The sequence below is a fragment of the Ascaphus truei genome, chromosome 1, assembly GCF_040206685.1.
Source record: "Ascaphus truei isolate aAscTru1 chromosome 1, aAscTru1.hap1, whole genome shotgun sequence".
Lineage (NCBI taxonomy): Eukaryota > Metazoa > Chordata > Amphibia > Anura > Ascaphidae > Ascaphus > Ascaphus truei.
The window spans coordinates 403,702,979-403,715,176 of NC_134483.1; the positions used below are offsets into that span (position 1 = coordinate 403,702,979).

Genomic DNA, 12,198 nt, shown 5'->3' on the forward strand with positions numbered 1-12,198 from the left:
GGAGTCAGTGAGAGGCATGGGGAGTCAGTGAGAGGCATGGGGAGTCAGTGAGAGGCATGGGGGAGTCAGTGAGAGGCGTGGGGAGTCAGTGAGAGGCGTGGGGAGCACAGTGAGAGGCATGGGGAGCACAGTGAGAGGCATGGGGGAGTCAGTGAGAGGCATGGGGAGTCAGTGAGAGGCATGGGGAGTCAGTGAGAGGCATGGGGGAGGCAGTGAGAGGCATGGGGAGACAGTGAGAGGCATGGGGAGTCAGTGAGAGGCATGGGGAGCACAGTGAGAGGCATGGGGGAGGCAGTGAGAGGCATGGGGAGTCAGTGAGAGGCATGGGGAGTCAGTGAGAGGCATGGGGAGTCAGTGAGAGGCATGGGGGAGGCAGTGAGAGGCATGGGGAGTCAGTGGGAGGCATGGGGGAGGCAGTGAGAGGCATGGGGAGCACAGTGAGAGGCATGGGGAGTCAGTGAGAGGCATGGGGGAGTCAGTGAGAGGCATGGGGAGTCAGTGAGAGGCATGGGGAGTCAGTGAGAGGCATGGGGAGCACAGTGAGAGGCATGGGGGAGTCAGTGAGAGGCATGGGGGAGTCAGTGAGAGGCATGGGGGAGCACAGTGAGAGGCATGGGGGAGTCAGTGAGAGGCATGGGGAGTCCGTGAGAGGCATGGGGGAGGCAGTGAGAGGCATGGGGGAGTCATTGAGAGGCATGGGGGAGTCAGTGAGAGGCATGGGGGAGTCAGTGAGAGGCATGCGGAGCACAGTGAGAGGCATGGGGAGTCAGTGAGAGGCATGGGGGAGTCAGTGAGAGGCATGGGGGAGTCAGTGAGAGGCATGGGGGAGGCAGTTAGAGGCATGGGGGAGTCAGTGAGATGCACGGGGAGCACAGTGAGAGGCATGGGGGAGGCAGTTAGAGGCATGGGGGAGTCAGTGAGAGGCATGGGGAGGCAGTGAGAGGCATGGGGGAGTCAGTGAGAGGCATGGGGAGCACAGTGAGAGGCATGGGGGAGTCAGTGAGAGGCATGGGGAGTCAGAGGCATGGGGAGCACAGTGAGAGGCATGGGGGAGTCAGTGAGAGGCATGGGGGAGTCAGTGAGAGGCATGGGGGAGTCAGTGAGAGGCATGGGGAGTCAGTGAGAGGCATGGTGGAGGCAGTGAGAGGCATGGGGGAGTCAGTGAGAGGCATGGGGAGTCAGTGAGAGGCATGGGGGAGGCAGTGAGAGGCATGGGGAGACAGTGAGAGGCATGGGGAGTCAGTGAGAGGCATGGGGAGCACAGTGAGAGGCATGGGGGAGGCAGTGAGAGGCATGGGGAGTCAGTGAGAGGCATGGGGAGTCAGTGAGAGGCATGGGGGAGGCAGTGAGAGGCATGGGGAGTCAGTGGGAGGCATGGGGGAGGCAGTGAGAGGCATGGGGAGCACAGTGAGAGGCATGGGGAGTCAGTGAGAGGCATGGGGGAGTCAGTGAGAGGCATGGGGAGTCAGTGAGAGGCATGGGGAGTCAGTGAGAGGCATGGGGAGCACAGTGAGAGGCATGGGGGAGTCAGTGAGAGGCATGGGGGAGTCAGTGAGAGGCATGGGGGAGCACAGTGAGAGGCATGGGGGAGTCAGTGAGAGGCATGGGGAGTCAGTGAGAGGCATGGGGGAGGCAGTGAGAGGCATGGGGGAGTCATTGAGAGGCATGGGGGAGTCAGTGAGAGGCATGGGGGAGTCAGTGAGAGGCATGGGGAGCACAGTGAGAGGCATGGGGAGTCAGTGAGAGGCATGGGGGAGTCAGTGAGAGGCATGGGGGAGTCAGTGAGAGGCATGAGAGGCATGGGGGAGTCAGTGAGAGGCATGGGGGAGTCAGTGAGAGGCATGGGGGAGGCAGTTAGAGGCATGGGGGAGTCAGTGAGATGCACGGGGAGCACAGTGAGAGGCATGGGGGAGGCAGTTAGAGGCATGGGGGAGTCAGTGAGAGGCATGGGGAGGCAGTGAGAGGCATGGGGGAGTCAGTGAGAGGCATGGGGAGCACAGTGAGAGGCATGGGGGAGGCAGTTAGAGGCATGGGGGAGTCAGTGAGAGGCATGGGGGAGTCAGTGAGAGGCATGGGGGAGTCAGTGAGAGGCATGGGGAGCACAGTGAGAGGCATGGGGGAGTCAGTGAGAGGCATGGGGAGTCAGAGGCATGGGGAGCACAGTGAGAGGCATGGGGGAGTCAGTGAGAGGCATGGGGGAGTCAGTGAGAGGCATGGGGGAGTCAGTGAGAGGCATGGGGAGTCAGTGAGAGGCATGGTGGAGGCAGTGAGAGGCATGGGGGAGTCATTGAGAGGCATGGGAAGTGAAGTGAGAGGCATGGGGAGCACAGTGAGAGGCATGGGGAGCACAGTGAGAGGCGTGGGGGAGTCAGTGATAGGCATGGGGGAGTCAGTGAGAGGCGTGGGGGAGTCAGTGAGAGGCATGGGGGAGGCAGTGAGAGGCATGGGGGAGTCAGTGAGAGGCATGGGGAGTGAAGTGAGAGGCATGGGGAGCACAGTGAGAGGCATGGGGAGCACAGTGAGAGGCATGGGGGAGTCAGTGATAGGCATGGGGGAGTCAGTGAGAGGCGTGGGGAGTCAGTGAGAGGCATGGGGGAGTCAGTGATAGGCATGGGGGAGTCAGTGAGAGGCGTGGGGAGTCAGTGAGAGGCATGGGGGAGTCAGTGAGAGACAGCTCTGCACCTCTCCTCATCTCTAACCTATTTGGCCAGGGAACAGTAGAACCGTGAATCGTGTATTTCCCCCCACGCCCTTTCATCAGCTGTTTGCTCCTGAGTCGCTGCTGATAATTTCCCTGCTCCTCTCAAGAGGAGAGGAGCGAGGCAGGATTAAGCAGCATCCGTGCAGGAAGTAGCAGCGTAATATCATTTAGAACTTTTTTTCACAGATATTCTAGTAAATGTCTGTTTTCACTTTGACGTAAGGGGTTTATTTTGTGAATGTATTCTGTACTGTTTCCTACAGTCTCAGCTCTACGCAAGAATACAATCTTATTGCTACATTTTTTATTTGTACTTCATTGATCTTATGCCTGTTTATGTTTTTTGTACTTAGTTGTCACTATTATTTATTTATGTTTTTGCAGGAATCAACTCAGTACTTACCTTTCACATTATACCAGGCACAGGACATGGACTTTTCAGAATAAATTCAGAGACTGGAGAATTAGTAACAGCAGCTAAACTTGACAGAGAGGAACAGGAGTTCTTCACTATAAAAGGTATAATCTAGCTACAGAAATGATTCATTATTTATATTCACATGTTCAATAGGTATATAATTTCCTCCCGTGTGACATTACCCCGATTGGGACTATTGCAATTTAATTAATAACCCCCATATTTTCTAGTACTTCCGCATCTTATTTTTTAGCCATTACAAGGTTTAATTGATATATTTGTAGCCCCCTTTCCCTATGCCTAAGGGAACTACGCGGGCAACTACGTGTGCTGCTGTACTTGTTTGCTCACAGGAGGCCTAAGCCTCCACCTCTGGGAGCCTGGGGTGAGCTCTTTCTCCTTGCAGTGCAGCGCCTCCACCTACAAGGGATCCCAGCATTGGTGGGATAACCCCTCACAGGAACCGATATAGTGTAATAAGTAATACACGACACAATGTATATAACTAAGGTTTACTGTACACAGATACTAACACAGAACATACAATAACTGTACCCACAGTATAAACCCAGTGACCCAACAAGTGGTGGTTCCCCCAAAGTACTGAGGGTGCTGTGGCACCAATACCCCTGTGTCCATCCCAGCAATTGCCACCCAAATGTGAGTTAGTGCTACCCCCTGTAGATGTAAGTGCATGTTGAGTACCTGCCTGGGTACTCCAGTACCCAGGTGCTGCTTGGCATGGTGGGTTGGAGCGAGTCGCACATAGCGGGGCCTCCAACACAAATCCCTTCTCTCCTAAAGGGTCCTGATCATCCTCTTAGTGTGAGCTCCAGCCGGAGGGTCTCAAACATTGTCTCTGGATCCTGTGACCTGGTTCCAGGTCGCAGGGCACCACATGGCCGTTCAGTCACCGGTTCAGGAATAACAATAATGGAAAGGTCCCAATCTGGGGCCTTCCCTACAACACTCCTCTACTATGGCTCAGGGCCTAACTGGGGCCTAGGGGCAAGATCTAGGCCTAGGCCAGGAAGCACTGCTCCCTGGACACTACCTTCTTCTTTTCCTCCTCCATCCGAATTGCCACACAGGCTTTCCGCGCGAGGAGGATATCCAGTTGCTCGCATCCCATTGGCTGGTATAGTCCCATGTGCTGCAGTCCCTCCCTCTAGGGATTCTGGGACTTGTCCCGCGTCTGCGGAGCCGTCCTAAGATGTCTGCCGCACTCCTCACACTGCGCATGCGCGCCTCGCTACATTGCGCATGCGCGTTCACCAAGATGCCCGCCCCCACACTCCCGATTGCGCAGAGCTCCGACCAACTACTTGACAGCTCCCCCGCACCTGAGGAGGCAGGGTAGGGAGACTCGGCTACATATTTAATGGTTCTGCCTACACTTTTTCAAATAATACGTTTATATCTTTTTATAGCAACGTAAATGTTAAAATATATGCTTGGCACTTACTGTTAAATGAATCTGCTGTGCTTTCTTGTATATTAGTGCTTGTGACAGATGGTGGATTCCCTTCATTATCCAGTACAACAACCATTATATGCACAGTATTGGATGAAAATGACAATGCTCCTGAGTTTCTACTTCCTGATGTTGACATTCAGGTGCTAGAGAACCAAGACCTGGGAATAATACACACTGCACTGGCCGTGGACAAGGATGCTGGCAACAATGGAAGTGTCCAATTCCAGATAATTGGTAATTAATGATGCTTACCAAGCAGCATATACAGCTGTCTAAACTGACATTACATGCAATTTATCACTACAACTGTGACAAGAATGTTTATGCATTTAGAGGTTTGAAAACTTTGAACGTTTAATATTTGTGTTACTTTATTTTCACATATCGGTTTTTAAGAGTATGGACACTGAAAGATTCCATGTAACCTGGTAGAGACAGATAAACTCTCTAGCATTATAAGAATAATATGTTGCCTTGAAATTAATGTGAAAAGCAGGGATCACATCTTTTACTTCACCTGGTAACCGTGTTTAATTACTATAGTAGCTTACACTGTTTAACATCCAGTTCTTTCCAGGCTAGGATTAATGTTTTTGCTCGTGTGATAACTGAACCAAAATTAATTTTTTACCCATATTGTCATCAAAGTTTTTGTAGCCAGAAGACAATAAGTATATTTGTTGTCTGTAGTGCGTGGCACATTGTGGGTATTTTAACACAGAGTGGCAAGATTTTGTCTGATGTAGTAGCACAGTAATATATACATTTTATAAGGTGTGTAGATGTAGCAAAAAAAAGACTAACATCTGGCAAAATCATTGCTCTGTAATGGGTAAGACATTCTGTATTTACTGTCAATGCCACCCACTGATTTAAATGAAATACAGGTTTTAATTCAAACAGAAGGCAATCATATGCCAAAGGCACTTAAACACTCTGGCTGTGCAAGCAAAAATGTTTCTTGTTATTTGAATTAACAAATTTTGCACATCATTGCCATGATATATATTTTCATTTGCATGAATTTTGGTGACAGTTCTTGTTTTATGTCTTATTCCTTTTTAAAGGTGGAAACACGGGAGGATATTTAGCCATTAACAACACATCAGGGGAGATCTGGGCCACCCGCAGTTTAGACAGAGAGGATGTCAGCAATTTTACCATTATCGTGGAATGCCATGACCTGGGCAGCCCCCGGAAAAGCACCACAGCCAAGCTGAACATTATAGTCTTGGACGAAAATGACAACCCACCTACGTTTTCAAAAAGCCAATACCGCACATCTGTGAGAGAAGACTTAACTATTGGATCTGTTGTTCTCAATCTTCTGGCTTCAGATCTAGATGAAGGACTAAGTGGTGAAATAGTGTACTCTTTAATCGATGCTACTCAAGGGGTGCTTACCATAAACAGTACGACTGGTAGTATAGTAACTGCAAGAGCTTTAGACCGAGAACTCAAACATCAATATGTGTTTAGGGTTGTAGCAAGTGACTGTAGCATACATGGCCCCAAAAGTGCCACTGTTAAAGTACTGGTGTACATTGAAGATGTCAATGATAACAGCCCCGTTTTTGTGGAGAACCTGGTACATGCACTTGTTTCTCCAAATACCTTGGTAAATAAAACTATAGCCACTATAAGCGCAAGTGATCTGGACCTGGGGCTGAATGGAACGGTGGTGTTTAATTTAGCGGAGTCTGATCCTTTCTTTCATATCAGTAGACAAACAGGAGAGGTCCAACTTCAAAAGCCTCTGCCATCTGATTCTTTTAGGAGTACAGTTCTCAAAGTCGTGGCTTCTGATCTTGGTGTTCCAGCAAGGACAGTCACAGGTCTTGTTGCCATTTATGTGCAGGGTCTGGAAAAGGAAATTTCATTTGTGCACAATGTCTATGAAGCCATCATATTGGAAAACAGTGAGGCAGGTTAGTATCAACATTTGAATGGTTTATATAGACATATCACACTAAAACATATAGACTGTACAGATGTAACAGAGATTCCATAGTATTCATTGGCAATGTTGGAGTAGTATATCCCAACATATCATACCTGAGGGACCAATGAAGCCCTTTACATCTGTAAAGTACTGTACTGTATATAAAAATGTTGATACTATATATATACAGTATATATATACTATATATATATATAGTATGTGTGTGTGTCTGTAGCTCCCTTTCCCTATGCCTAAGGGAACTACGCGGGCAACTATGTGTGCTTCTGTACCTGTTTGCTTACAGGAGGCCTAAGCCTCCACCTCTGGGAGCCTGGGGTGAGCTCTTTCTCCTTGCGTGCAGCGCCTCCATCTATGAGGGATCCCAGCGTTGGCGGGATAACCTCTCACAGGAACCGATGCACAGTAATAAGTAATACACCACACAATGCATATAACTAAGCTTTACTGTACACACAAACTAACATACAATAACCTGTACCCACACTATAACACAGTGACCAAACATGTGATGGTTCCTCCAAAGTATTGAGGGTGCTGTGGCACCAATAACCCCTGATGTCCTGTCCCAGCAATCCCACCCAAATGTGAGGTAACGCTACCCCCTGTAGATGTAGGCGCACGTTGGGTACCTGATACAAAACAAATAGGTAGCGCTATATCCTAATGTGTAGGCAGCCTATGATATATCCCTGAACCCCAGTCAGGTATTGAACAGTACAAAAATTATATATCAATGGCGCTCTGCACTATTAAATTATAAACATATAATATATAGTAATGGAAATATACAACCAGTGGCGTGGATGTTTCTCCTGGGAATGGATGTTCCACATGTGATGGGAAAACATGTAAGGGAAAAAAATCACAACATAGTGTAATACTGTTAGGCATACATACAAACATATAACATAAGACGGACGCTGAGAACAACAGGTGACCAATTACAAACACATTTAATAAAGCATATCATTAAAAATACATAAAATACATAAAATAGAAACTGTTAGGACACTCCAACTCAGGTGGGGGTACCTGCTTACCAAAAGTAAGAAGGTAACAGGCAGTGGATATATAAGAGTATCCCCTCTATGGATGGCTGCTGCTGCACCGGACTGCTGGGCTCACACGTGTGTTGTTTACCGTGGATAGTGCTTGCTCCCTCTGTTTGTGGCATCCGCCTCTGTGCGCCGTGGACACGGATGATTCTCGTGTCTGCCGGGGAATGATAGTTCCTTCCTGCTCGGCTGTTGGAAGCGCGCCAAACGGAGCTGTAGTGAACGCGGATGGATATCCGCCCGGATTCGGCAGCCAACGGGCATCTGCTAGCAGGTTCCAAGGGGGACAGGATTCACCACCGAGTCTGGAGGACCTCTCAGAGACACCCTACGCGTTTCGAAAGTCTAGCTTTCTTCCTCAGGGGTAAACGTAGTATAAAAAAGTAGTCCCTGTATGTCCCGATATATATAGTCCCGGATTAAAGGTGCAGTACATCAGAATAAACTTGCTCATGCGCAGATGTGTACTTTGGGACTCTCAGCGTCTCGGACAAGAATATATACACAAAAACAAACATAGAACATAAGATGACAAGTGATACATATCAAATAATAATAATAATATATTTACACTATCTAAAAATTTAAATAATGACAATGGAACATAAGAAATATATAGCCTAATCTCAGAATCATTATTGATATTATCAAACAACAGTTGTGAGCCCTATATAAGAAGCATGTTGAGCAGAATTCAAACTAACCTCAAAGTAGATCATATAAATAATGAAGAAAAATATATATATACCCTTATAATGGGTGAAAGATGTGATGGTGCTGTGTAGGTATAAAAATATATGTTCCCATACATTGGGTGATAGAATGTGATAATGTTGTATAAATGTGGAAGTGAATGAGATATGTATATATGTGATGTGTGTGAAGTATTATAAACTTAATAAAGTATGTCAATTGTAAAAATTATTATATATAATATGAAAAGCAATTGTGCAGTGGTGACCGAGTAAATATGTGAGTTAATTAAAATGCATATAATTGTGTATACTGTGATCAGTGAAAATATATGCGGCTACTACAATATTGATTTTAAGTAGAAATCAGTCAAATAACCTATTACATATATAACTTATATGTGATATTTACAAAATATATATATAGAGTGGTTCTCCTGTGATAATCAATAAATTTAAATATAATAGTGTGCTATACCAGAGCCCTGTATAATGGAGATAGAATAATCTATTTATTAGATGGATACTTTATCTGTCCAGAAGGAAAGGTTTTAGGTCAAATTCAATGTTGAGCCCGAAAGGGGTGAGTGTTTTCAGTTCGTAAATCCAAAAGGATTCTCTGGGGAACATATATATTTTTATACCTACACAGCACCATCACATTTTTCACCCATTATAAGGGTATATATATATTTTTCTTCATTATTTATATGATCTACTTTGAGGTTAGTTTGAATTCTGCTCAACATGCTTCTTATATAGGGCTCACAACTGTTGTTTGATAATATCAATAATGATTCTGAGATTAGGCTATATATTTCTTATGTTCCATTGTCATTATTTAAATTTTTAGATAGTGTAAATATATTATTATTATTATTTGATATGTATCACTTGTCATCTTATGTTCTATGTTTGTTTTTGTGTATATGTTCTTGTCCGAGACGCTGAGAGTCCCAAAGTACACATCTGCGCATGAGCAAGTTTATTCTGATGTACTGCACCTTTAATCCGGGACTATATATATCGGGACATACAGGGACTACTTTTTTATACTACGTTTACCCCTGAGGAAGAAAGCTAGACTTTCGAAACGTGTAGGGTGTCTCTGAGAGGTCCTCCAGACTCGGTGGTGAATCCTGTCCCCCTTGGAACCTGCTAGCAGATGCCCGTTGGCTGCCGAAACCGGGCGGATATCCATCCGCGTTCACTACAGCTCCGTTTGGCGCGCTTCCAACAGCCGAGCAGGAAGGAACTATCATTCCCCGGCAGACACGAGAATCATCCGTGTCCACGGCGCACAGAGGTGGATGCCACAAACAGAGGGAGCAAGCACTATCCACGGTAAACAACACACTTGTGAGCCCAGCAGTCCGGTGCAGCAGCAGCCATCCATAGAGGGGATACTCTTATATATCCACTGCCTGTTACCTTCTTACTTTTGGTAAGCAGGTACCCCCACCTGAGTTGGAGTGTCCTAACAGTTTCTATTTTATGTATTTTATGTATTTTTAATGATATGCTTTATTAAATGTGTTTGTAATTGGTCACCTGTTGTTCTCAGCGTCCGTCTTATGTTATATGTTTGTATGTATGCCTAACAGTATTACACTATGTTGTGATTTTTTTCCCTTACATGTTTTCCCATCACATGTGGAACATCCATTCCCAGGAGAAACATCCACGCCACTGGTTGTATATTTCCATTACTATATATTATATGTTTATAATTTAATAGTGCAGAGCGCCATTGATATATAATTTTTGCACGTTGGGTACCTGCCTGTTTACTCCAGTACCCAGGTACTGCAGTGTGTTGGAGCAGGTCCCATGTAGCGTGGCCTCCAACATAAATCCCCTCTCTCCTAAAGGGTCGTGATCCTCCTTGCAGTGTGAGTTCCAGCCGGAGGTCTCACATAATGTCTCTGGATCCTGTGACCTGGTCCCAGGCCGCAGGACGCCATGTTACCGTCCGGTCAGCATCGCAGAATTAACAATAAGGGGAAGAGTCCCTATCTGGGGCCTTCCCTACAACACTCCTCTACTATGGCTCACGGCCTAACTGGGGTCTAGGGGCAAGATCTAGGTCTAGCCCATGAAGCACTGCTCCCTGGACACAACCTTCTCCTTTGCCTCCTCCGTCCGGACTGACTCGCGGGCTCTCCGTGTGTGGAGGGTATCCTGTTTCTCGCATCCCATTGTCTGGTACAGTCCCATGTGCTGCAATCCCTTCCTCTAGGGATTCTGAGACTTGTAGTCCCGTGTCTGCATCTGTGGAGCCGTCCTAAGATGGCCGCCACACTCCTCACACTGCATGCACACCTCGCCAGACTGCACATACGCGATTACCAAAATGGCCACCCCCCAACTCCACACCGCACGGAACTCCGGCTAACTACCTGACAGCTCCCCCGCACCGGTGGCAGGATTGGGACTCGGCTACATATATATGACATTTTTAAAGGTGGTTAGTATCCTACTGTAGCAATAATGATCATCATGTCACAGACGCAACGAGAAGCTTTATTTTTTATACTTAGGAGCACAAAGCTCAGAGTTGTTCACTTTGATGCGCAGTGACATTTTGCTGACATGAATCCTGGGCAGATTGCATTAACAGATATTTCTTTTACAATAATAAAGCAGTAACATTTTAACAAAGAAGGAAAAGTAAATCAGTTTATTGCCTTTAAAACTTTCTGCATGAAGAGCAGCCCCTTGGAAATATCAGGACATTTGTTTGAAGCTCTGTGTTTGGCAGATTTATGTCCTGATCTCACAGTGAGATGTTTTCTTTTGCGTTATTGTGTCCTGTCTACTGTGCAAAGAAAAAGAATCTAAAGAATCCTGACGCACACATTGCTTGGTTCTAGATTTTATATTAAATTCTGTCAAATTCGTCATCTTGTATTGTAGGCATTTGCAATTGGCAATCATGCCAACATGAGAGATTGCGTAATGTATTATTTTGAAAATATTACTAAATTGCCAAATGTAAAAAATGTGCAGTGTCACAGAAGAACACGGGGCACTTGCAATTATATTGTGTTTGATGAATAAGTCTGATATCTACATTGTTTTTTCCAATCTGACAAAAAGCATTAAAAAAAATACGACGGTGTCATAGCCATGTATTTTTTTCTTTCTAAATAGGTACAACGGTTGTGACTGTAGAAGCTCAACATCATAATTCAAAAGGAGAAAGCATACATTACACCATTTTTAGTGGAGACGAAGAAGAGGCCTTTAGCTTAAATTCTGTAACAGGTAAGGTGCATTGCTTGAAGGTAAAAGATAAAAACAATTGGTTTTCAATGTTGTAATATTTTAAATGACATTATATTAATTATTGTATTAAATTAACTATATTATAGTTGTGCTTTTTTGGATGCCCCATAAACAAAGTTAATTATTCTGTGATTAGAAAGATGCCTTTTTGTTTTATTGTATCCTATTGCAAATAATACTTAGGGGTAATAAATTCTTTATACCCCAAATGGCCCCTTCGGAGTCCAATGTATAGAATTGCCTCTTATTCTCAAACAGAACACTTTCACAGCATAAGGAATTTGGGGTCTAGTTACACGATTTGCTAACACATACAGTAAATATACTTACAACATCCTTTTTTGAATAACTGTTTTCGCAGGGCACTGGAACAATTAGAGTAATGTTGGATTTCTGGTTGGGAAAAGTGAAATCAGGACAAACACTACATACGCTTGTCAGCTTTTATCATGGATGTCAGATATTGTGTTTTGTTTTGTCATTTGTTAATGAGAGTTTATTTAAATCTGGTAGATATCCAAAGTTAAAATATGCGTAAAGTTCAAATGATTGAAATTTGCAGTCATTTTGTTTAGGAGTTCCTGTCCACTGAAAGACATTGACC

General features: G+C 45.5%; 1 protein-coding gene across 2 annotated transcripts in view; it reads left to right on the forward strand.

Moving 5' to 3' along the window:
• The window catches only part of DCHS2 (dachsous cadherin-related 2), a 328,465-nt gene that overhangs the window by 282,810 nt on the left and 33,457 nt on the right, over positions 1-12,198 (forward strand). For both annotated transcript variants that reach the window (XM_075613040.1, XM_075613047.1), the window contains exons 11-14: positions 3,086-3,220; positions 4,621-4,830; positions 5,664-6,524; positions 11,460-11,573. In XM_075613040.1, the coding sequence (XP_075469155.1) occupies positions 3,086-3,220; positions 4,621-4,830; positions 5,664-6,524; positions 11,460-11,573 (1,320 nt within the window). The remainder of the gene's footprint in view (positions 1-3,085; positions 3,221-4,620; positions 4,831-5,663; positions 6,525-11,459; positions 11,574-12,198) is intronic.